Here is a 21,982-nt window from a genome sequence, read left to right as displayed (position 1 = left end):
ACCCCTCCCCACTACTAGAGAAAAAGCCATTGCATAATGAATACCCATTGCAAACAAAAATAAATAAAATTATTTTTAATGCCTATGTTCAAGTAAATAGAAGACAAAATTAAAAAAAAAGAATAAAAGTACAACAATAGCATCAACATTTTGAATATTAGAGTATCTCAAAGGCTGGAGGAAAAAGTCATAGAAACCAGTGTTTCAGAGACTGAAACAAGGGAAATAAAACTGATAGAGCTCTCTCTATCTGTCATGATAGGATGTGAGCTCAAGGTCCTTCCACTCTGCCATCTTGTCCCTCCTTTCTTTCTCCATTTGTCTATCTTGGAATGATGAGAAATGATCTGAAGGAATAAGAATGGGAGCTAGAGAAACTGAAGCAGGGAAATGAAGGAAACCAATGCAAGGAGGTGTTCCTGAGCTCAACACTCCCATGGGTGACTGTGACTCAATCCTGCTTGGACCCTCTGAGGAATCATGTGGACTGCAGAGCTGAAATTCCCCTACCCGCTCTCCCCCATTGGTGAAGGGTTCCCAGTCATTGAAAAGCCCAATATGCCTGTTCATCATATACCAAGAAGGGCAAGGTTTCCTGAAGGAAGAAAACCTGATATGCTCACATTCATATTCAGGGCATTATAAAACCTGCAATTTACGTGTCTCTGGTTGAGTGAATTCATAAATTTTACTACAAGCGTTAACTAAAGTAATCCTCACAAAATGGACAACTGGTTTAAAAGCATCAGAATAAAGAAACTGTGTGTTTGAATGTCCCCCTAAAAGTCTAGGAAACAGGAATAAACTATAAAACTCCTAGAGGAGAACATAGGCAAAACACTCTCTGACATACATCACAGCAGGATCCTCTATGACCCACCTCCCAGAATATTGGAAATAAAAGCAAAAATAAACAAATGGGACCTAATTAACCTTAAAAGCTTCTGCACATCAAAGGAAACTATTAGCAAGGTGAAAAGACAGCCTTCAGAATGGGAGAAGATAATAGCAAATGAAACAACTGACAAACAACTAATCTCGAGAATATACAAGCAACTCCTACAGCTCAACTCCAGAAAAATAAATGACCCAATCAAAAAATGGGCCAAAGAACTAAACAGACATTTCTCCAAAGAAGACATACAGATGGCTAACAAACACATGAAAAGATGCTCAACATCACTCATTATCAGAGAAATGCAAATCAAAACCACTATGAGGTACCATTTCACACCAGTCAGAATGGCTGAGATCCAAATGTCTACAAGTGATAAATGCTGGAGATGGTGTGGAGAAAAGGGAACCCTCTTACACTGTTGGTGGGAATGCACAGTGGGGCTGCACTAGTACAGCCACTATGGAGAACAGTGTGGAGATTCCTTTAAAAACTGGAAATAGAACTGCCTTATGATCCAGCAATCCCACTGCTGGGCATACACACTGAGGACACCAGAAGGGAAAGAGACACGTGTACCCCAATGTTCATCGCAGCACTGTTTATAATAGCCAGGACATGGAAGCAACCTAGATGTCCATCAGCAGATGAATGGATAAGAAAGCTGTGGTACATATACACAATGGAGTATTACTCAGCCATTAAAAAGAATACATTTGAATCCGTTCTAATGAGGTGGATGAAACTGTAGCCTATTATACAGAGTGAAGTAAGCCAGAAAGAAAAACACCAATACAGTATACTAACGCATATATATGGAATTTAGAAAGATGGTAACAATAACCCTGTGTACGAGACAGCAAAAGAGACACTGATGTATAGAACAGTCTTATGGACTCTGTGAGAGAGGGAAAGGGTGGGAAGATTTGGGAGAATGGCACTGAAACATGTAAAATATCATGTATGAAACGAGTTGCCAGTCCAGGTTCGATGCACGATACTGGATGCTTGGGGCTGGTGCACTGGGACGACCCAGAGGGATGGAATGGGGAGGGAGGAGGGAGGAGGGTTCAGGATGGGGAACACATGTATACCTGTGGCGGATTCATTTTGATATTTGGCAAAACTAATACAATTATGTAAAGTTTAAAAATAAAATAAAATTAAAAAAAAAAGAAAAAAGTATAAAACTGCTATTAGTGATTCTTTGAAACACAGATTGATTTACATCCACTGTGGTTAACAATTAATCTTAACTGAATTGTATACTGTGTATCAAATTATTAACTAATGATACTATGAGTTCATCATGACTATCAAGACGTGATATTTTTATTTTACATTCGCCTTACCCTTTAGATTCATCTTTTGGAGTTCATGTTACAATATTTATAATAAGCATGCATAGAATTATTAATATCTTTTATTGATAGGATTATATGTTTGGAAGTCACATTTCCAGGCTATGGGTTGGCAGAAGGAATAGCAAGAGAGGTTGTAAGAAGGATTTGGGAGTGGATTTAACTGGACTTGGCAACTAGGATGATGGGACAAGATCAAGAAAGAATAAAAAGTGACTCAGGTTTCACACTGGAATGATGTGCAAGTGGGGGACACAGTGTATCTACAAATTATCTAGAGATTATCTAGAGGGTGGGCTTCCCTGGTGGTTCAGCGAATTTGCTGGCCAATGTGGGATATGCGGGTTCGATCCCCTGGAGGAGGAAATGCCAACCCACTCCAATATTTTGCCTGGGAAATCCCATGGACAGAGGAGCCTGGCAGGCTATAGTCCATGGGGTCACAAAAGAGTCAGACACAACTTAGTGACTAAACAACAGCAACAAATCTAGAGGGTATCTAGAAGAGGAGGTGGTTTTGAGGTGGTGAGAATGAGGTAGGCTGTTGATGGGCATCCATGTATGGTGGTCTCTTAAGATGATCTGTTGTGTTTTCAAACAGAAGAACCTCTGACTGCTTGATCCTCTGAACTGGATTCAGCCACCCAGAGCCCAGACTGGATTTAGAGTCCACCCTCTAAGTAGTAATTCGTGCTTTGGGCTGTGCCCCTCTCCTTGGTGAGGGTAACGGGGTGCCCTGCCTCAGAGGAGGTTGCAATGAACCAGCCAGGGTAGGAGACAGACTGAAAGACAACGGTGGAGCCTTCATCATTGCGGTAAAACAGGAAGCACTTCTCTCCTTTGGGCTTATTGTAGAGATTCATGATATTTTCTTCCTGAAGGTACAAAAAAGGCTGGTTAGAGAGGATTTTTGGGAGGAGGGAGATAAACTAATTCAGCCCTGGCACTGTCCCCTTTCCGCAAAAAGAGAGACCGCAGTAGGGGACACAGGCAGATGAGAGGGGGACGCCACAGGCAATCCACTGGTTCCCAGTTCTTGGCCCCACCCCAGAATCCCATCGCAAGAGGTGCTTCTGATTCCTTGAACCAGAACTGCCTTCCTGAAAACAGAGGGAGTTGTAAACTCTTTCATGGATGCACTCATTGGATGGTTCAGGCCAGTCTCACGAGGTTCCCCACCTCCAAGTGGGTTTATACATTAAGCTTCCATCAGAAGCAGAGGATTCATAACTACCTATCTGACTTTCAGAATGGGGACCATAAGCGTGTCATCCACCAAATCCAATTAACAATCTCCCCTCTGGTCTCCACTGCCATTCAGTAGCTTTACTTAAGAGGAAGCATCCCAGAGCCTCAGAGGATCTCTGGGAGATGATTAAAGAGGACTGAGAATGGCCATTCTGAAACATTTTCAAGGATGTATTCTCTGGCTTGCAGAGTAAGCTCTTTCAGTAAAATGAGTCTTACACCTTCCAAAGGTCTCTTGTGTTGACTTGGGAATCAAGTCAGCTTTTCTTCTTTATGGTGAATATGCAGGATTGCAAACCTGTTTCTTTTTGGTTTGTTTGTTTTCTTCTTTCTTTTTTATTTTCTAAATTATGAAAGGATGTGGAGAAGGCAATGGCACCCCACTCCAGTACTCTTGCCTGGAAAATCCCATGGGCAGAGGAGCCTGGTGGGCTGCCGTCTATGGGGTCACACAGAGTTGGACATGACTGAAGCAACTTAGCAGCAGCAGCAGCAGCATGAAAGGATGATAACATATTTACAGGAGACTTGGAAAATACAGAACAAAGTTACATATTATTCCACCATATGTTACAATTATTTTTCAGTTCAGTTCAGTTCAGTGGCTCAGTAGTGTCTGACTCTTTGCGACCTCATGAACCACAGCATGCCAGGCCTCCCTGTCCATCACCAACTCCCGGACTTTACCCAAACTCATGTCCATGGAGTCGGTGATGCCATCCAACCATCTTGTTCTCTCTTGTCCCCTTCTCTTCCTGCCCTCAATCTTTCCCAGCATCAGGGTCTTTTCAAATGAGTCAGCTCTTTGCATCAGTTGGCCAAAGTACTGGAGTTTCAGCTTCAACATCAGTCCTTCCAATGAACACCCAGGACTGATCTCCTTTAGGATGGACTGGTTGGATCTCCTTGCAGTCCAAGGGACTCTCAAGAGTCTTCTTCAACACCACAGTTCAAAAGCATCAATTCTTTTGTGCTCTGCTTTCTTTATAGTCCAATTCTCGCATCCATACATGACTACTGGAAAAACTATTAGCCTTGACTAGATGGACCTTTGTTGACAAAGTAATGTCTAGCTTTTTAATATTAAATTAAGATTTTTAGTTGGAATTTCAATATCAAACTCTCAAAAGTTACTAGAATGAATATACAGAAAAACAGAAGCATATAGTATACCCAAAAAGCACTATGGACCAATTCAACATAATTAAGATTATACAATTTTCACACAGTGGCAGGATACAAATTCTATTCAAGTTCCCATAGACTATAAACCAGGAGGCCCTGGATCATCCAGGGACACAAAACAAGGTGCAAAAATTTCATGGTCTAGAGATATTGAAATCATACAGAGTCTGTTCTTCTATTACTGTAGAATTATACAAACCTAATTCTTATATTCAGTAACAGATTAAATGAAATTGAAAGTTCCTCTCATTAATGTATTTCTCTAATTAGCTGCACAACCACTCACCTTAAGCTGCAAAGTGGGATAGCCCTGGATTTCTGTACAGTGGAGACAGAGATTTTTGTCCTTGATTCCCAGGTAATGTGGAGTACTATTTCCTTCCTTATTGAATTCCATGTCTTTACATGCTATCAAGGAAAGAATGACTGGAAACACAGGGAAAATGGAAACAGGTGTCAGGCTCCAAGCAGTGAAAAGGCCATTCCTTCTGATCTGACACTCACATCTAGGGGATAATGAGCAGCCAGGACACGCCCCCCTCACAAAGTCTTCTCCCACTAGCCATGTGTCAGAAACCCTTCATCAGTTGGCTGAAATCCATTTCCTATTTCTTCCTTAATATCAGAGCCCCAGCTGTCACCAGGATATATTACTTCCCCAAAATAAAAATAAATTTCCCATCACACTTACAGCTAACTTTGACCATATGCTTAAGTTTTAGCTCATGAGATAAAAGTGGAATGTTGTGTAGGATTTCTAAGAATGTTCTTCTTTAAAAGGAGTTCACTCAGTTGGAAGGAGCTTTCTTCTTATGCCCTGTCTTTATACCTAGATGGTGGTGACGGTGATCTTGAAGATGGTAAAGCAGAACCCTAGAATCCTTGGAATCTGGTGGCATTACACAGGCACCTATGGGCCTTAGTCTGCCTTCTCAGGCGTCTTTTCCCTGAGAAAGAAAGGAATTTCTATCTTATTTAATTCCTGCTGGATGGTTTAGTCACCAAGTTATGTCTGACTCTTTTGCAATCTCATGGACTGCAGCCTGCCAGGCTCCTCTGTCCATGAGATTTCCCATGCAAGAATACTGGGAGTGGGTTGCCATGCCCACCTCCAGGGGTTCTTCCTGACCCTGGGATCAAACCCACAACTCCTGCATTGGAAAGCAGATTCCTTACTACTGAGCCACTGGGGAAGCCCCTAATAAATTACTAGTTGAGTGGATTTTCTGTTGCTATCAGTATAATTTAATTCTCAACTAATTTAGCAGATGATTCCCAGGAGCCTGCATGTTCTGCATCTATCCTTCTGGGTAGGGAGAAGGGAATTTATCCATTCAACATTCTTTGTTGAGTGCTCACTCAAGGCTCTGGAGACTTAGCTGAGAACAAGAGACATTGTTATTGCCACCATGGAAAATGGAACTAAACCATGGAAACAGAGAAATGACCAGAACCACAAGTGGCAACACCTGTTTTGGGGAAACTGACAAAGGTCTGAGACAGTAGGAGAGAGACCAAGAAAGAGGAAGCAAAAAAGCAGAGTGAAGTTCAAGCCAAGAACTTAACACTAAGAGGAAGCCAGTAAATGAAGAAACAGAAATGTGGTGGTGGAGGGGTTTGGATGAAGAATGTTGACAGGGAAAGGAAATGTTAAGACCCTTACATGGAAAGAAGCTCGTTAAGTTCCAGGCTCCAAAAATAAGATTGGTGTGCCTCAGATCTCCTCACTGCTCACTTTCCCCAAACCTCCACCCCCAAAACACAAATACTTGGAAACAATATTCTTCAATTAATGTGGTAAGAAGGTCACTGTTGATGGTTTGTGAAGATAGGATGCAAAGCTACACAAGTGAAGTGGGAGAGAGGGCAGTGAGGAAGTAATACGGTGTTCCAAGTGAAAGATGATATTAACTTAGAAATAAGGTTTATTTTGCACATAGACTCATCAGTCTCTGCTGGTGGATTAAATGGAGATCAAAGAAAAGAAGAAATAAGGATGCCTCCTGTATTTCTGGCTCCAGTGAACAGGGTGAAGAAGAAGATGGGGAAGACTGGGTCTGTAAACCGTTTTGAGAAGTCAGATCCACAGTTCCACTTTTGGAATAGATGTTAGAGATGTCTGCATGCTAAGTCACTTCAGTCGTGTCCGACTCTCTGTGACCCCCATGCACTGTAGCCCACCAGGGTCTTCTGTCCCAGGGATTCTTCAGACAAGAATACTGGTGTGGGTTTCCACGCCCTCCTCCAGGGGATCTTCCCAACCTAGGGATTGAACCCTCATCTCCTACATCTCCTTCAGTGACAGGCAGGTCCTTTACCACTATTGCCACTGAGATGTCTGAGAGGACATCAAAAGGAAATGGGTTACAGAGACCTGTACATCAGCTCAGCAAACAGTTCAGGAAACATTCACTGAACATTCACCCTATGATAGTTGGAATTTAAAGGCCACTAGCTACTAGCCAAAATCTGTTTTTGTTTTGTCTCTGGACACAGAGTTAGACTACATTTCCCAGCATCCCTTGCAGTTAGCTACAAGTCATGTGACTCCATTTTAGCCAATGGTTATGAATGGGATATTCCAGGCCATTTTCACACTTGGTCACAAAGCCCCTCTATGCACACTCTTCTGCTTTCTATCATCTTCTGTCAGATGGAAGCAAAAAAGGACATAGGTAAAATTTTCAGGGGAGACAGCTGGGTTGGAAGCATAAATGTCAGAATGAAGAGGCAACACGTCAATCCAAGAAACCAGCTCTGAGTCCCTTCAGAGTGGTGGGGTGATGGTTACAGATTGAGCTCTGAAAATTGCCAGCATTTGGCTATTTTAAAGAGAAAATGGAGTCAGAAGGGAGACTGCAAAAGAAGAGCCAGTGAACCACATAGAACATTCTTACCAAAGGATGAAACAGAGAGTGTTCAAGAAAGAGTAATCAATTATGCTGACTGCCCCTGAGGAGAAGGAAATGGCAACCCATTCCAGTGTTCTTGTCTGGAGAATCCCAGGGACAGGGGAGCCTGGTGGGCTGCCGTCTATGGGGTCGCACAGAGTCGGACACGACTGAAGTGACTTAGCAGCAGCAGCCACTGAGGAACAAAAAGTGAGGACAGACAAATGGGTCTGGTGACTGGAAAGAGAAGCTAGAGATGAGTGGGCAAAGAACAATTCAGAAGTTTTATTGTTTGATGTAAGCATGGACAGGTGGGGAAATGGAGACAAGCTGTGTACTTGACTATGACTGTACACAGAACAGTATGTAGATTACCACATAGGAAAATAGAACACTTGTAGAAATGAAATGTGCAAATCCAGAGGAGGTTTTTAGTATTAAGCCTGGAAATATTCCATTAGTGCATGTCTAATCAGAGTTAGAAAGAAGACAAAGACAGAACAAGCAGGGGAAAGGGGAATGAAATCAAACATCAAAGGAACAAACAAGAAAGGAAAAGAAGCTGACTTGGATTGACTTTTTTTCCAGCTTTATTGAGGTATAATAGGCATGCAATGGATTGATGGGAGGAAGGAATATTCCCCTATTATTAGAAGAGAGGACTCCAAATTAGAAAAATACAGGTATGGTAATGGAAAGATGAAACAGTTTAAATTTAGGGACAGAGGTAGCAATGGTTGAAATTTAGAAGAGAGAAATTCCAAGGAGAAGGTCAGCTGTTAATTGAATGAATAATCTCTTCTTAATCAAGGACATTTTCTTTTGGTAAGGAGAGCTCCAGATCCATCACACCCTCATTTCTGGGTACAGGTCTTCTTTCCTCATACCCTTTCCAGATGGTGTGAGGGAACCATCTTGCCCTTTCCTGCCTTTCTTGAGGACACTGAAGCTGTCCCCAAGAATATGCTTCCCAAGCTCACACAAGCTTGGCCCCATCCCCAGTGGAGCTGATGTCCCTTTAAGGGCAGCACAGTGGCTTTGATTGTCACTCACCAGGTTTAACGTTGTTGCTAGAAGGAACTGCTATTAATGAATTTCCTTTTACGACCCACACCATCTGCTGAGAATCACGAATGTGAAGGTAACTGGGATGTTCTTGCGCTGCCAGAAGACAGAAAATCACAAAATATACATGAGGTTATTGTAAACTTTAGGACTCCAATTGCAACTGGTAATAAAGGCCTCTGATTCCTAGGATTCCTAGGAGTAGATTTACTGCTCTGACAAAGAGTGGCTATTGGAAAAAGGGAAGGGAAATAGGGCAGGGGCTGGTTTGTGAACCAACGCATCTGAAAGAAGCTAATGCACTCATAGTCCCAAGAGTCTTTCAAGATTCACCCTTTTTTCTAGGATTATCAGTGACTTGTCTTTTTGCTGATTGATAGTCTCTGGGTAGTAACAAAACAAAGTATATATAAATCAGTCATCAATACATTATTTCTTATTTACCCTCTTTATCAAAATAATTAAGTAGTTCTAGAACTCCTTATTTATTTTGAATGAATAATCTGGACTACAAGGGTTTCTTGTACTCTAAATTACAAAACAGAAACCCTTGTACTCCATTTCTTTGGGGAGACCAGATGGAAGTATTTCCAAGCTGGTTTGTGATTCACCACTTACACATAGGGCACGCCATGTTGGCTTCAGGGCTTTCTGTGAAGAGGACGAGGTAGACCAGATGGTGGAGAGGCTGTGGTCCAGCGGTTAGTCTGGTAGGGAAAGAGGGAAGGAAAATACGTTATCCATTTCTCTCCCTTCCCCCAGAATTCTGTATAAAAAAAACTGTCCTGAGACCCTATCTTAGAGGCACATTTGAGAGTAAGAATGGGAAAAGCATGTTCCAGGGCTATAAAACCCAAGATGGAAGCTCCCGTCACTGTCAGGGCTGAGTGGTCCTGGGATGCCCTCTATCCATCACAGCTAGGATTGTTAGGAGATTTCAGTGCATCAGCTCAGGTACTAAGTCTCTGGATTTAGAGGAAGAAAGAGTACTTGCCTGTCTCCATTTTGCACAGCTGATAAGCCACCAGCTATCTGACTTCACACTTGAGCATCCTAAATAACCAGTAGCTACCCTGTTTTTCTGACTCACATCTTCCCCAACCCTTCATCCAAAGAGGAACCTCTGCACAAGTATGTCCACGGACCACATGAGGTATTTTGACTGTTAGGGGACATCTATCTCTGAGCTTCTGGTTAGGGAACCATGACAATTCCCCAAGAAGACCACAAACTCCCCACAGTGAGAACCAATTGTTCACATCCCCCTCTGCCTCAGGATATGCAGTGCCTGAATCTATAGTCATCCCTAGAGAAAGAGTAAACCCACTACCAGCAGCACTCTAGAAGCAGTCTCAGTTCCTCTGACAATGCGTGTCTTGGACCAAGGCTCCCAGAGGTTCCTCAAGGCTGGACACAGAGCAGTGAAGGAAGGTTTCCCATACACAGTTTCTGAGGAGCAGCAGTTACCTTTGTCCAAAGAGATGCTCTTGTCCTAGAGCCCAATCTTAAGGCTCCACCTGCACCCAAGTGCCCTGTAGAACTGTCCAGGACTTCCAGGCCTTTAAATGAGTGAGGAAGGAGGGTTATTTCCTGGCTCTGGGTGTGCCCACTTTGGCAAGAAAACTGGTCCAAGACAGAGGTCTCATGAGGATTCAGCGAGTGACTGAGAGGCAACACAGGTGTGGCCAGGCTGGGGTCCTAGAGAAACCAGAGGAGAGTAAATATCAGGAAACACCGATGAGGAAATACAGAAAAGGCCAGATGCTGAGTTAAGAAGGAGAACTTCCTTCTGGACTGCTTTGGAGGCAGAGGTGTGGCTCACTTGATTCACTGATGGTGTGAGCCATGGCCTCATTCATATCCTATTTGGGGCAATCCATAGTCCTCCTTTCAGAGTTTTGCATAACCAACATTGAGATCTCATTCTGTATCTGATAGAGATGTACCTGATGAATCTTTCATCCTCTAGGAGCCATTCATCTTTATTTCTTATGGAAGAAAACAGTCCCTGAGAAATGGCAAAACTTACCCAAAGTCATATAGCCACTAAGAAATGTAGCTAAGTTAAAAATCAAGTCTTTCTGGGCTTCCCTGGTATCTCAGTGGTGAAAAACCCACCTGCCAATGCAGGAGACACAGGTTTGATCCCTGAACCAGTAAGATTCCATATGCCGTGGGGTAACTAAGCCGTGAGCCACAACTACTGAGCTTGTGCTCTAGAGTCCAGGAATCACAACTACTGAGCCCACATGTCACAACGACTGAAGTCCATGTACCCTAGAGCCTGTGCCCCACAACAAAAGAGGCCACTGAAACAGGAAGCCTTTGTACCGCAATGAAGAGTAGCCCCCACTCACCGCAACTAGAGAAAAGCCTGCCCAGCAACAAAGACCCAGCACAGCCAAAAATAAATAAACAAAAAAATTATTTTTATACCTGTGGCGGATTCATTTTGATATTTGGCAAAACTAATACAATTATGTAAAGTTAAAAAAAAAAAAAAGTCAAACCTCTCTGTTCTTAACCACTATGTAGTGTGTTGCCTTTGGGTCATGATTTCCTGCACCCTGTGTTAACTGAGATACATAGGGAGCCTTGTGCTTGGTGGTGGATATTAAAAACTGCACTGTGTCTAAGGAGACTCACTTAATAGGAGGAAATTTGGAGGTCTCCTGGCTTCCTGTCTCTGCTTCAGGAATCAGACAGCCTCAACATAGGCGGTGAAAGGGAACCATTACCCTTGAAACCCATATTGTTGGTCAGTCCTAGGTGGTGCTAGTGGTAAAGAACATGTGTGCTATTGCAGGAGATGTGGGAGACCCTGGTTCAATCCCTCCAGCTGGAAGATCCCCTGGAGGAGGGCATGGCAACCCACTCCAGTATTCTTGCCTGGAGAGTCCCAGGGACAGAGGAGCGTGGCGGGCTACGGTCCACGAGGTCACAAAGAGTTGACACAACTTAGCATGCAAACATGCAAGCCTAAAAGTAAAGAAGTATTCATTCCATGCCAAGATTTACTTCCACATTACTCACAACCACTGATCAGGGCTCTGTTCTCTGAAACCCACCACTGACTCTCTCCCATTGAGTATTGCAGCAGTCCCTAACTGGCCTCCCTGCTTCCGTTCTTACCTCCCTCAAGTTAAACTCCGCCCAGCAGCAGTGAGCAGGATCAAAGATGCCAGTGTGATCCTATCACTGCCCTGCTCATAACTCTCCCATGGCTTCACAGCACACCCCAAAAGAGCTCAACACAGCTCACACAAGCACACGTAAATTTGCCCTTGCTTATAAACTTGCCCTTGCTTGTCTCTCCGCACATCTTCTATCCCTGCCCTTCCTACCCTCCCTGCTCTGGTGTCTTGCTGATTCTACCCTCTGCCCCCAAAAAAGAGCTCATCTTCTCAGGGAGCCTCTCCTGTTTCTCTGCAGGAATTGGGCTTTCCCAGACCTTATAGGGTCCACCCCCTTACTTCCATGCATTTGCAAAAAACAAACAAACAAACAAACAGTCTCTAAATGATGTCTTCCCTGACTGCCCTGTCTCCAAGAGCCTGCTCACTCATGCTCTGATTTCTAATTCTTCTCTATTATTTTCTTTATAATATGTATGTTGCCATCACCATAGATATTTATCTGTGTATGTACATATGTATATATGTATGTACATAGACATGTATGTGTGTGTGTATTGTCCTCAGCACCAAAATGCCAGCTTCACGGGGCCAAGGAATTTGTCTGTCTTGTTAACTAGATCCTTAATGTCTGAAATAGTGTCTCACCTATTTTGGGGAATAGTAAAATGTATTAAATAAACAAAGGCATGAATGGAATATTTTATGAATAAGAGGAAGACTGGGAAGAGAGAAAGGGAGAGAGCTGCCTTGGAGGGGCATCTGTTGTGATGAGAGGCAAGTTCCTGCCCCCTCATGGAGAAGAGTCAGGGGTTGCTATCCCATAGCAGAAATAGACTACCCCAAGAGGATCTCTCAAACAGGTAGAGGAGACTAGGAGCTTCACCTTCAGCTGGATGACCGATATACCTAAAGATCCTCGGGCTCACCCTGGCTCTTCAGCCAAGACAGTGTAGGGACGGAGTTCTTGGGAAGCCTGATATGGGTTCCAGCCTTGAATCCAAGAGACTGTACACCCCAGATGGCCCAAGAGCATCCAGTTTATGCCCATTGTCCCAGGGTGATACTCATTTGGGTTTTTATTATTTTGGGTTTTGGGGTGTTTTTTTGAAGGGGGATATTTTTGTTTTGTTCTGGGTGGGGATTGTTTTTTGTTTTGTTTGTTGTTTGTTTTGTTTTGACTCTGCTGCATGGCTTGTGGGATCTTAGTTCCCCTAGACCAGGAGTCAAACCCAGGCTCTGGCAGTGAAAGCGCTGATCACTGGAAACCCAGGGAATTCCTCCTGTGTAATTCTTCATAGAGCTCCTTTCACTCTCTTAAGAGTTCTGGCCACCTCACAGCTCTAGGGAAATTACCTACATAGGGAAAGGCAGAGGAGAAACAGGTCTACTTTTCTGTAGAAACCATGAGAAATGAAAAGCTCAGGGATTTCTGTGCTGTCTATCCCCAAGGAAGAAATCGAATCTCTGACATCAACATGGCCACTCAAATGCTAAAAGGCAGAAGATATTAGGATGAGGTGAGGAGGTCAAGGCAATGCTTGTGGGGCCCAGAAATTCATCAATGTGCTTGAAAAATACTATCTCCATAATCTTTCTCCAAATCTCAAGACAAGTAAAATCATAACAAAAAATTTAAAAAAAAAATCACTATATTGGGCTTCTTTGGTGGCTCAGTGGATAAGAATCCACCTGCCAGTGCAGGGGACATGGGTCCAATCCCTGGTATGGGAAGATCCCACAAGCCATGGAGCAACTAAGCCCATGCATCACAACTATTGAGCTTGTGCTTTAGGGCTTGGAAGCAGCAATTACTGAAGCTTGTATGCCCCAGAGCCTGTGCTCTGCAACAAGAGAAGCCAATGCAATGAGAAGCCCATGCACTGCAACTAGAGAACAGCCCACACAGCAACGAAGACCCAGGGCAGCCAAGATTAAATAAATAAATAAATATTTTAAGAAATAAATCCCCGTATTTACAGAGAATGCTGTTTACTGACATGATGTGGGAAGAAATGTTATTTCATAAAGGGTAGAGGAAAAGATAAGTCTTTGTTGCCACTATGCTCTAGATGAGTGGATGCCATGTCAGATCATGGCCTGTGAGTTGATGGAAAAAACCCACAGGAGACTCTCAGAAGCTCTTTCTGGGATAGGATGGGGGAGCGTTTTGTTAGCTGTGCAGTAGCATTATGCATAAAATATGGAGTATGATATTTACTAATGATGCTTTATTTGTACCACCACCCCAGTAGTGAAGCCAGGGGAAACCTGAGTTTAGGAAGATACCATCTTCTACAACTATCCTACTGGGTTCTTCTTAGAAGTGGGAGATTTCATGGGAACCTGCTTTTATCATTTCATGGGAAAAAATGATAAAACTAATTATGAATGCAAGGAGTCAGTATTATGATCATGATATCCCATTAAAGTCATTAAATTCATAACAGCAACTGAGAGGAGCAAATTTTTTATTTCACAAATTTAACTTTCCATGAGATCCAGTGATAACACTTTAGGTGAAAGCTTCATAAACAACACTAGTTCTTCATTCAAACCAGCAGAGCACATAACTTCACTGAGACACAAGCCACTCCCACAAAGGGGTTCCAGCTTTCTTCTTAGTCTTTTCTTTTATGGAACTTGTCTGTCAGCTTTTCCCCACCAGGATCCAAAAGATCTTGATACATTGCCACAGAGCAACATATCTGAAAATCCAGAGATCTGGACTCCAAATGAAAGAATCATCACCTTCATTTGTTATTTGAAGCATCATTAGCAGGTATGTTAAGTAGAGTTTTCTTTAGTATTTTTGTCAAGGTGTCATAATTTAGCCACATGGCCATAGCAAAGATCCTCAATTTCTCTGCACTGTTGTCCACGTGTCCTGGTGGAGGGCACACAACTTGGTCCAGTGTTGTGCGTACGTTGTCACTGCATGGACATGTTGAGGTCAGTAAGATACTCTTGGGTGAAAAGCTTAACCAAGATTCTTCCTTCTTTTAAGACTAAGATGGTTCAATTCACAGTTGGGGAATCTGCAAGCCCCCCAAAAATGAAATGGACATAATTCTGGCAATTCTGCCTTTCCTTGTTGAATGATCGGTATGACAGTGTTCATCTCCAAAGTACTTTTCTCTCTTTTTTTTTTCTTAATTAATTAAAGTATTGCTGATTTGCAGTGTTGTGATTCAGAAGCATTTCAGGAGCTTGAATGGAGGAAACCAAAGACAAGATTCTCTGTGCAGAAAACAACCCTCATCCCTAGACCAGCCTTAAGCCTGGAGTACTGTGAACCCAAAGTCGGTAGTGTAGATTTTCCCCAGTTCCTGGGTGATAATCACAGGACAGCCTCCACTGGAGCAGGAGCCGATGAACCAGCCAGGGAAGGCCACAGACTCAAAGCTGGAGGCCCTGCCATTCTGGTCATGGTAGAAGAGAAAAGGCTTCACAGGCTCAGTTTGGTGGTACAGATCCATTATGTTCCGTTCCTAAAGGGCGAGAAGGAGGTCCCAGGGAGAAACAGCACCGTTTGAGTTGTTCCACACTCTGCACACTAACAGTTCCTATTCGAGATTGTTTTCGCTGTTGAAACAGGCCTGGACACCTCTATTTCATATTAAACCATTAAAAATTATCAGCCCCAAATACTTTAGAGATATTAAGTTTAGGAGGGAAAACTTAGACCACTAATTTCAGTGGTTCTTAATGTGAGCCTTTGAAGAAGAACAGTGCTGACATCAATGTTTTTGAGAATACAAAGCACAGATTTAGCCATTACCTGTTCCTTATAAACCAAAGGAATAGTTACATAACAGTTATCATGAATCTAAACAAGGTTGTTTCATATCAAGTGTCTCTAACCTCAGAACTATGGATGTTTTGGGCAGAATAATCTTTTGTTGTCAGGCTCTGTCTTGTGTATGCTGGGAGGTTTAATAGCGCCCCTGGCTTCTACCCACTAGAGATGAGCAGAATCCCCTAGTTCCTAGGTGTGGCAACTAAAAATATCACCAGACATTGAAAAATTTGTCAGGGGCAAAATTGCCCATCATTAAACCACTATTTTCTATCTTGTCATCAAATTGAGTGTCTGCCTATGCTTGTTTGCTGAAGGCTTTTACATTTATTCCTGACTCCAGTAGATGGTCTTCCCTGGTGGCTCAGCTGGTAAAGAATCTGCCTGCAATGGGGGAGACCTGGGTTTGGCCCCCAGGTTGGGAAGATCCCCTGGAGAAGGGAATAGCCATTGACTCCATTATTCTGGCCTGGAGAATTGCATGGACTGTTTAATCCATGGGGTTCCAAAGAGTCGGACATGACTGAGTGACTTTCACTTTCACTCTTCTTTCCACTAGAACAAATATAGATATAGAACATACATGCATGCATGCTAAGTTGCTTCAGTTGTGTCCGACTCTTTGCAACACTATGGACTGTAGCCTGCCAGGCTCCTCTGTCCATGGGATTCTCCAGGCAAGAATATTGGAGTGGGTTGCCATGCCTGCCTTCAGGGGATCTTCCCGACACAGGGATCAAACCTGTGTCTCTTATGTCTCCTGCATTAGCAGGCGGGTTCTTTACTACTAGGGCCACCTGGGAAACCTATAGAATGTATAGATCAAGGGATCAAGAGATTTCCTAAAGCACACAGAGGTCTGGTTTGTGATCCTCCTATAACTTAAAATATTTTTAAATAATGGAGAACCGCATTATTAAAATGTTTGTTACAGAGAATTGCTTGTTCACTTAAAGTTGAAAACTATCTCCTGTCAAAAACATGTTTTAATTTGCTCATCCACCTAGTGATAATCAACTGCTGAAACTGTCATAGCTGATTCCACCCACAAATGTGCAGTTGACCCTTCCTATCAGCAGATTCTGCATACTTGGAGTAAACCAACTGAGGACCAAAAATATTTAGAAAAAAAAACAACAAAAAAATCCAGAAAGTTCCAAAAAAGCAAAACTTGAATTTTCTGTATGCTGGCAACTATTTATATAGTGTTCTCACTGTATTAGGTATTATTAAGTAATCTAGAGATGATTTAAAGAATAGGTTACATAATTATATAGGTTATATAGGAACTTGAGCGTCCACTTTGGTATCCATGAGGGATAGAGGAGTCCTGCACCAAATCCCCCAAAGATGCCAAAGGATGACTCTGTGTGTGTGTGTGTGAGAGAGAGAAAGAGATAGAGAGAGAGAGAGAGAGAGAGAGAGAGAGACAGAGAGAGATTCATATATATAGTCAAGAATAAATCTAAAATCCTTCTTTGCTGAATTACTTTTTAAGCAAAACAAATGATTTTAGCAGATTAGTTTCAAAACACTCCTGCAATTTTTTCTTATTTCATAATACACACAGCCTAAAGAACCAAAAATAAATATGCATAAGGATAATAAATAGTTTGTCCTTTAAAAGATTCTAGAGTACTTCTCTGGTGGTCCAGTGGTTAAGAATGGGCCTGTCAATGCGGGGAACACAGGTTTGATCCCTGGTCTGGGAGGATCCCACATGCCGCAGGGAAACTAAGCCTGTGTGCCACAACTGTTGAAGCCCTCATGCTCTAGAGCCCATGTTCTGCAACAAGAGAAGCCACCACTTCTCAGTGCACAATGAGAAGCCTGTGCACCTCAATTAGAGAATAGCCCCTGTTCTCAGCAACTAGAGAATGCCCATGCACAGCAATGAAGAGCCGGCACAGCTAGAAATAAATTAAAAAATAAAACTTTAACAAAGATTCTAAAAAGCTAAATTTTCCTTCAAATGAGCACTTAGTGAAATTAATGTGCATCTTCCTCCTAGTTGGGGGTAAATGCTATGGCTCAGATGGTCAAAAATCTGCCCACAATGCTGGAGACTTGGGTTCAATCCCTGGGTGGGGAAGATCCCCTGGAGTAGGAAATGGCAACCCACTCCAGTATTCTTGCCTGGAAAACCCCATGGACAGAGGAACCTGGCAGGGCTACAGTTTGTGGTGACAAAGTGGGACACAACTGAGCAACCAACACTTTCACTTTCACTCCTAGCCAGGCATAGACAAGACCCTTATTTTCCATACTCACCTGAAGCTGCAGCGTGGGCTGCCCCTTGACCTTCGTGCAGAATAGACAAAGCTCTGGCTCCTTCAGTCCCAAGTAGACAGGATTCCCCCTGCCCTTCTCAAGAGTCTCTGTGTACTTGCATGAGACTAAGGTAACAGTGACTGGGAACACAACATAATCACAGGTCACTCATTCATTACAACCTACGAGATAAGCCCAGTTAACGAGTCTATTCACAGTGAAATGAAAAAACTGAGCACACACCACACAGCAGTACTGGCCAAAGGGACTGCCGTGGACAGGCCTTGCCACTCACCTGGATCCATTTGGCCCTTCCTCGGGACAGCTGTGAGGGTCTGGCCTTGAAGGACCCATACCAGATGGTTGATATCCTGAATATTCACCAGAATCGGGTGTATCCTGGATAATACTGTAGAGAAAATCAAAAGGCAAATGTGAGCAGCAGTGTACCGAATATCCCCACTTCCCAATTTTTTTGCCCTTCCATGTACATCTTCAACTGGACCTTTTACTTTTCCATCGTCTTTGGATGATGGCGTGTCAGAACTGCCAAGGTGTGAAGACATGTATGTGCAGATGGATCCCACAGGAGGATCTGAGTCAGTCCCAAGCCACGGTTTGACCTTGAGTCAGAAGAAGAGCTAATGAGCCAACAGCAACCTCAGGGAGAATCTACGGTCCCAGAACTCACCTCGCTCCCTCTCCTGTTCACCTTCTTGGACGTAGCCTACCTTCCAGCAGAAGCAGTGGTACCTGCATTCAGAAGTAAACCCAGAGCCTTAAAATGACAGGAGGGCCAAGGCCAGAGGTCTGGAAGCAGAAAAGATCAAAGGTCAGCAGGTTTTGCAGCTACGAAGGACGCTGTGTCCCTATGGCTATGGACTATGGCTTCTTCTGTGCTCAGGTGCTCTGACAGAGTCCAGTAGGGCCAGAGCCTTTGACCCACATCAAGAAAAGAGGAAGTTCTGCCTCATTGGGGCTAGGACTTCCCAGCACCCTGAGTATTTGTCAGCTTCTGACACCAGGGTAATTTAGTGAGGCTTTATATAAAGAAATATCAACTGGGGCAGGGTTGCAACCTGTTCACACACCATGAAAAAGGAGGCATGCTAAGTCTTTAAGAGCAGTCACCAGGAAACATCAACACTGAGTTTGAGGAAAGAAGTGTTAGGGGACTGTCCCATGGCCGATGACTAAGCAATGATGCTGCAAAATGTTACACTAATCTTATTCCAAAGAGTGGAAACCCACAGTGGGTTCAAGGTAGACTTAGAAAGGGAGGGGTCCCCTAAGGCCTGTGTAGTTTCCAACCACTCCTGGTCCAGTCATCTTATCCCCTGCCAATCTCGGATGAAAAAATACAAACACTCCAGTGTATGCTCCTCCAGCTTTTCAGAGCGAGTGTGAATGCTGCCTCTCCACTCAAGGAAAGCCTTGCCTGGACAAGGTCAGCTCCTGCACATCCTACCCCTCATGGACTCTAGAGTAGTGGCTCCTAGATGCTCTATTCCCTGAGCTAGAAGACATGCATTAGTTCTTCCGCAAAGGGAAACAGGCAGTGCTGGTGAGACTCTGTCCCGACCTTTCAGCCCATCTGAGTTCACTATCTGTAGTGGTTCCCAGCTTCTGTCTGCTCCACATCAAGGGCTTGCATCTCAGGGGCAGGCTTAACCAATTGAGGAGGGGATTGGTGAATAAATGTCTCAGGTTCTTCAGCCTCTGATGGGATTGTGTTAACATTTCTCATAGGGTTCCTAACTACCTCACCAGCCTGCCTCACCTCATAAAGACACTCTCATGTTCACGCCTTTACCCTCCCCAAAGATTCTTGCTCCTTGATCTTGTCCTGGGTAGCCCATGGTAAGCTGGTGAGCTGTCCTCTTAGGAGTGTGGAGTCATGAAGCACTGACATTTAAATGTACAGCAAGTTTCTTTGGGTCAAAACTGGAATTCAGAATCAAGTTGAGTCTATAAAGAGGTCCTGCGTAGAGCATCCCTTAGCATGAGTTGATTCCCATGCTCTAAGAAGAAAGGGCTTCCCAGGTGGCTCAGTGTTAAAAGAATCCACCTGCCAAGGCAGGAGTTGTAGGAGACACTAGTTGGATCCCTGGATGGGGAAGGTCCCCTTGAGAAGGAAATGGCAGAGGAAAATCCAGAGCTTGTGACATCACCCCCATGCTCCTTACACAGGACTGAATGCACTTGGATATCTTAAGAAGAGGGGCTCAATATCCTGCCATCAGGTACAAAGAAGCAAACATCCAGGACACACAAGTATAGATGCAGCATATACTAATGCAAACTCATTCATGACCACAGTCAATAGGATATGTGGTCCTTCCAGATTCTTTATTGCATCCTATAAAACATGGAGCTCCATATGACCTGGAAACTTAGCCCATAGTACCATTACCAGAGGTGATGGGGGCTTAGGTGATACCAGATAACCCAAGACCTCTCTGTATCTCTCCCTAATATGGAAGTGACATCCTTGATAGCTAAGGGAGTAGGTACTCCTGAGAAGGGAAATTGAATCAAATATGATGAAGGAAATTTCTCTCTGCAAGAAAATAACTCCATAGGGATACAGTTTAGAGATACAGCTTCCCTACTCTCTTAGCTAGCCAGAACTGAATTTGCCTTGAAATTTAATTCCTTTGCCCATCCATATCTGTCCTTCATTATTCAGTTTAAGGTCTAATACAGTCATCTCAGCCCCACAAATCCATTCCAGTTCTGATAGTATAGTCCCCACAACTCAATTTTTCTATGATTCACCTGTTGGAAAATCACATGGAACTGTCCTTGTTCTGCACATTCTTCATGTTCAAAGTGTGGTCCATGGAGCAGCGGCACTGGCAACAACCAGCAGTTTACCAGAAATGCAGAATCTCAGGTTCTACCCCAGACTTACAGGATCAGGACCTGAAATGTTTTTAAACAACATTAAAACTACAATATGTTCTATGCTGATATAAAACACACCACTGTCAATAGTCTAGTCACATAGGCATAGAAAGAAAGAAGTTGGGATTCAGGGTAGGCCTGGGCCTGGGGAAGGAACAAGCAAACCAGCCCTAGACCCACCCTCAACTTTCCTCAGCCTTTGGAACCCATGAGATAGGCTGTCTTGGCACTGGTGGGGGGCGGGGTGGGGGGGAAGGAGAGATGGCAGTAGTAAAGAAAAGAAGTCATTCCTGGAAGTCTGTGATGATGGACAGACCCTCACAAGGATTTTCACTTGGAGTACTTACAGTTTGATTGAATCAGGTACTCTCAAACTATATTTGGTTTCATTTAGGCCAAATACTTTCTACCAGAAGGAAAGAGAAAGTCTCTCTAGAGGCGATCAAAGTCATTCCAAAGACAACAAGCCATAAGTAGTTGAAGATTACCAGGTATATACACAAACAAGAATAAGAGCAAAAAGAAAGAAAGGAAAGAGAAAGGAAGGAAGGGAGGGAGAGAAGGAATGAGGGAGAAAATAAAAGAAAGAAAGGGAAAATAGAAACATATCCACACAGAGATCACATTTTGTAACTATTATACACAGAGCTTAAAACAACTGTCCTAACCATGTTTAAGAAACAAATGATGAATAAGAATATCTTTCTAGAACAGCAAACTATGAAAAGTGGCAAATTTGGAAGAAGCAAACAGCATCTCTTGCACTGTAAAATATATCAAACAAAATAAGCCAATATTTGTATTTGGCAATAGACAGCACACAGCAGAAGAATTAGAGAATGACATCAACAAGGTGGTGGTTTAGGAATTTCTAGGGCTTGTCCCCTCCCAGAAACATCCATTTGAACAACTCTCCATGCTCTGAAATACCTTCACAAGAGCTTCACAGGTGAGGGATTACAGCACTTGGGTGGAACATGGAAGTAAGAAAAGATGCATTGAAAAACATAGGAAAGACAGTTTCACCTTACTCCCATCACCCCTTCCCTGTGGAGAGAGACATCTAACCTATGACAGAAGGAAGTGAAGTAAGGACTTGACTTCACAGTGGACTCTACCATCAGCCCACCACAACATCAGGCCAGTTCCCATGACCCCAGGCTCCTGGTGGGCTTGCACAAAACCAGGTTACCAGTCCACCCAGCACCAGGCAGGTTCCTATGAAC

At 43.3% G+C, this 21,982-nt stretch overlaps 2 protein-coding genes across 2 annotated transcripts; both read right to left on the bottom strand.

Annotated features, from left to right (window-relative positions):
• Positions 1-2,918: 2,918 nt before the first annotated feature.
• IL36B (interleukin 36 beta) lies at positions 2,919-9,279 on the bottom strand. The gene is made up of 4 exons (XM_055541731.1): positions 9,264-9,279; positions 8,634-8,741; positions 4,976-5,115; positions 2,919-3,131 (listed from the first exon to the last, which is right to left on the bottom strand). Exons 1-4 carry the CDS (start codon positions 9,277-9,279, stop codon positions 2,919-2,921), a joined length of 477 nt encoding a protein of 158 aa, XP_055397706.1.
• Positions 9,280-15,054: 5,775 nt separating this feature from the next.
• Positions 15,055-19,634, bottom strand: LOC129623805 (interleukin-36 alpha-like). The gene is made up of 5 exons (XM_055541730.1): positions 19,630-19,634; positions 18,541-18,602; positions 18,145-18,258; positions 17,850-17,989; positions 15,055-15,270 (listed from the first exon to the last, which is right to left on the bottom strand). Exons 1-5 carry the CDS (start codon positions 19,632-19,634, stop codon positions 15,055-15,057), a joined length of 537 nt encoding a protein of 178 aa, XP_055397705.1.
• Positions 19,635-21,982: the final 2,348 nt, after the last annotated feature.

The sequence above is a fragment of the Bubalus kerabau genome, chromosome 11 (assembly GCF_029407905.1).
Source record: "Bubalus kerabau isolate K-KA32 ecotype Philippines breed swamp buffalo chromosome 11, PCC_UOA_SB_1v2, whole genome shotgun sequence".
Classification (NCBI taxonomy): domain Eukaryota; kingdom Metazoa; phylum Chordata; class Mammalia; order Artiodactyla; family Bovidae; genus Bubalus; species Bubalus kerabau.
Note: the sequence above shows the minus strand (reverse complement) of the source record. Positions and strands in the feature narration are given on the sequence as shown.

Bases quoted from the DNA above. Each gene is read 5' to 3' on its own strand.
- IL36B (XM_055541731.1), bottom strand. The intron at 5,116-8,633 runs GTGAGTGACAAT...CTGTGTTTCCAG, and splicing joins TAGCAACAACGTTAAACCTG to TCATTCTTTCCTTGATAGCA. The intron at 3,132-4,975 runs GTGAGTGGTTGT...TTGTACCTTCAG, and splicing joins ATCCCACTTTGCAGCTTAAG to GAAGAAAATATCATGAATCT.
- LOC129623805 (XM_055541730.1), bottom strand. The intron at 17,990-18,144 runs GTGAGTGGCAAG...TTGTGTTCCCAG, and splicing joins GAAGGGCCAAATGGATCCAG to TCACTGTTACCTTAGTCTCA. The intron at 15,271-17,849 runs GTGAGTATGGAA...CTCGCCCTTTAG, and splicing joins AGCCCACGCTGCAGCTTCAG to GAACGGAACATAATGGATCT.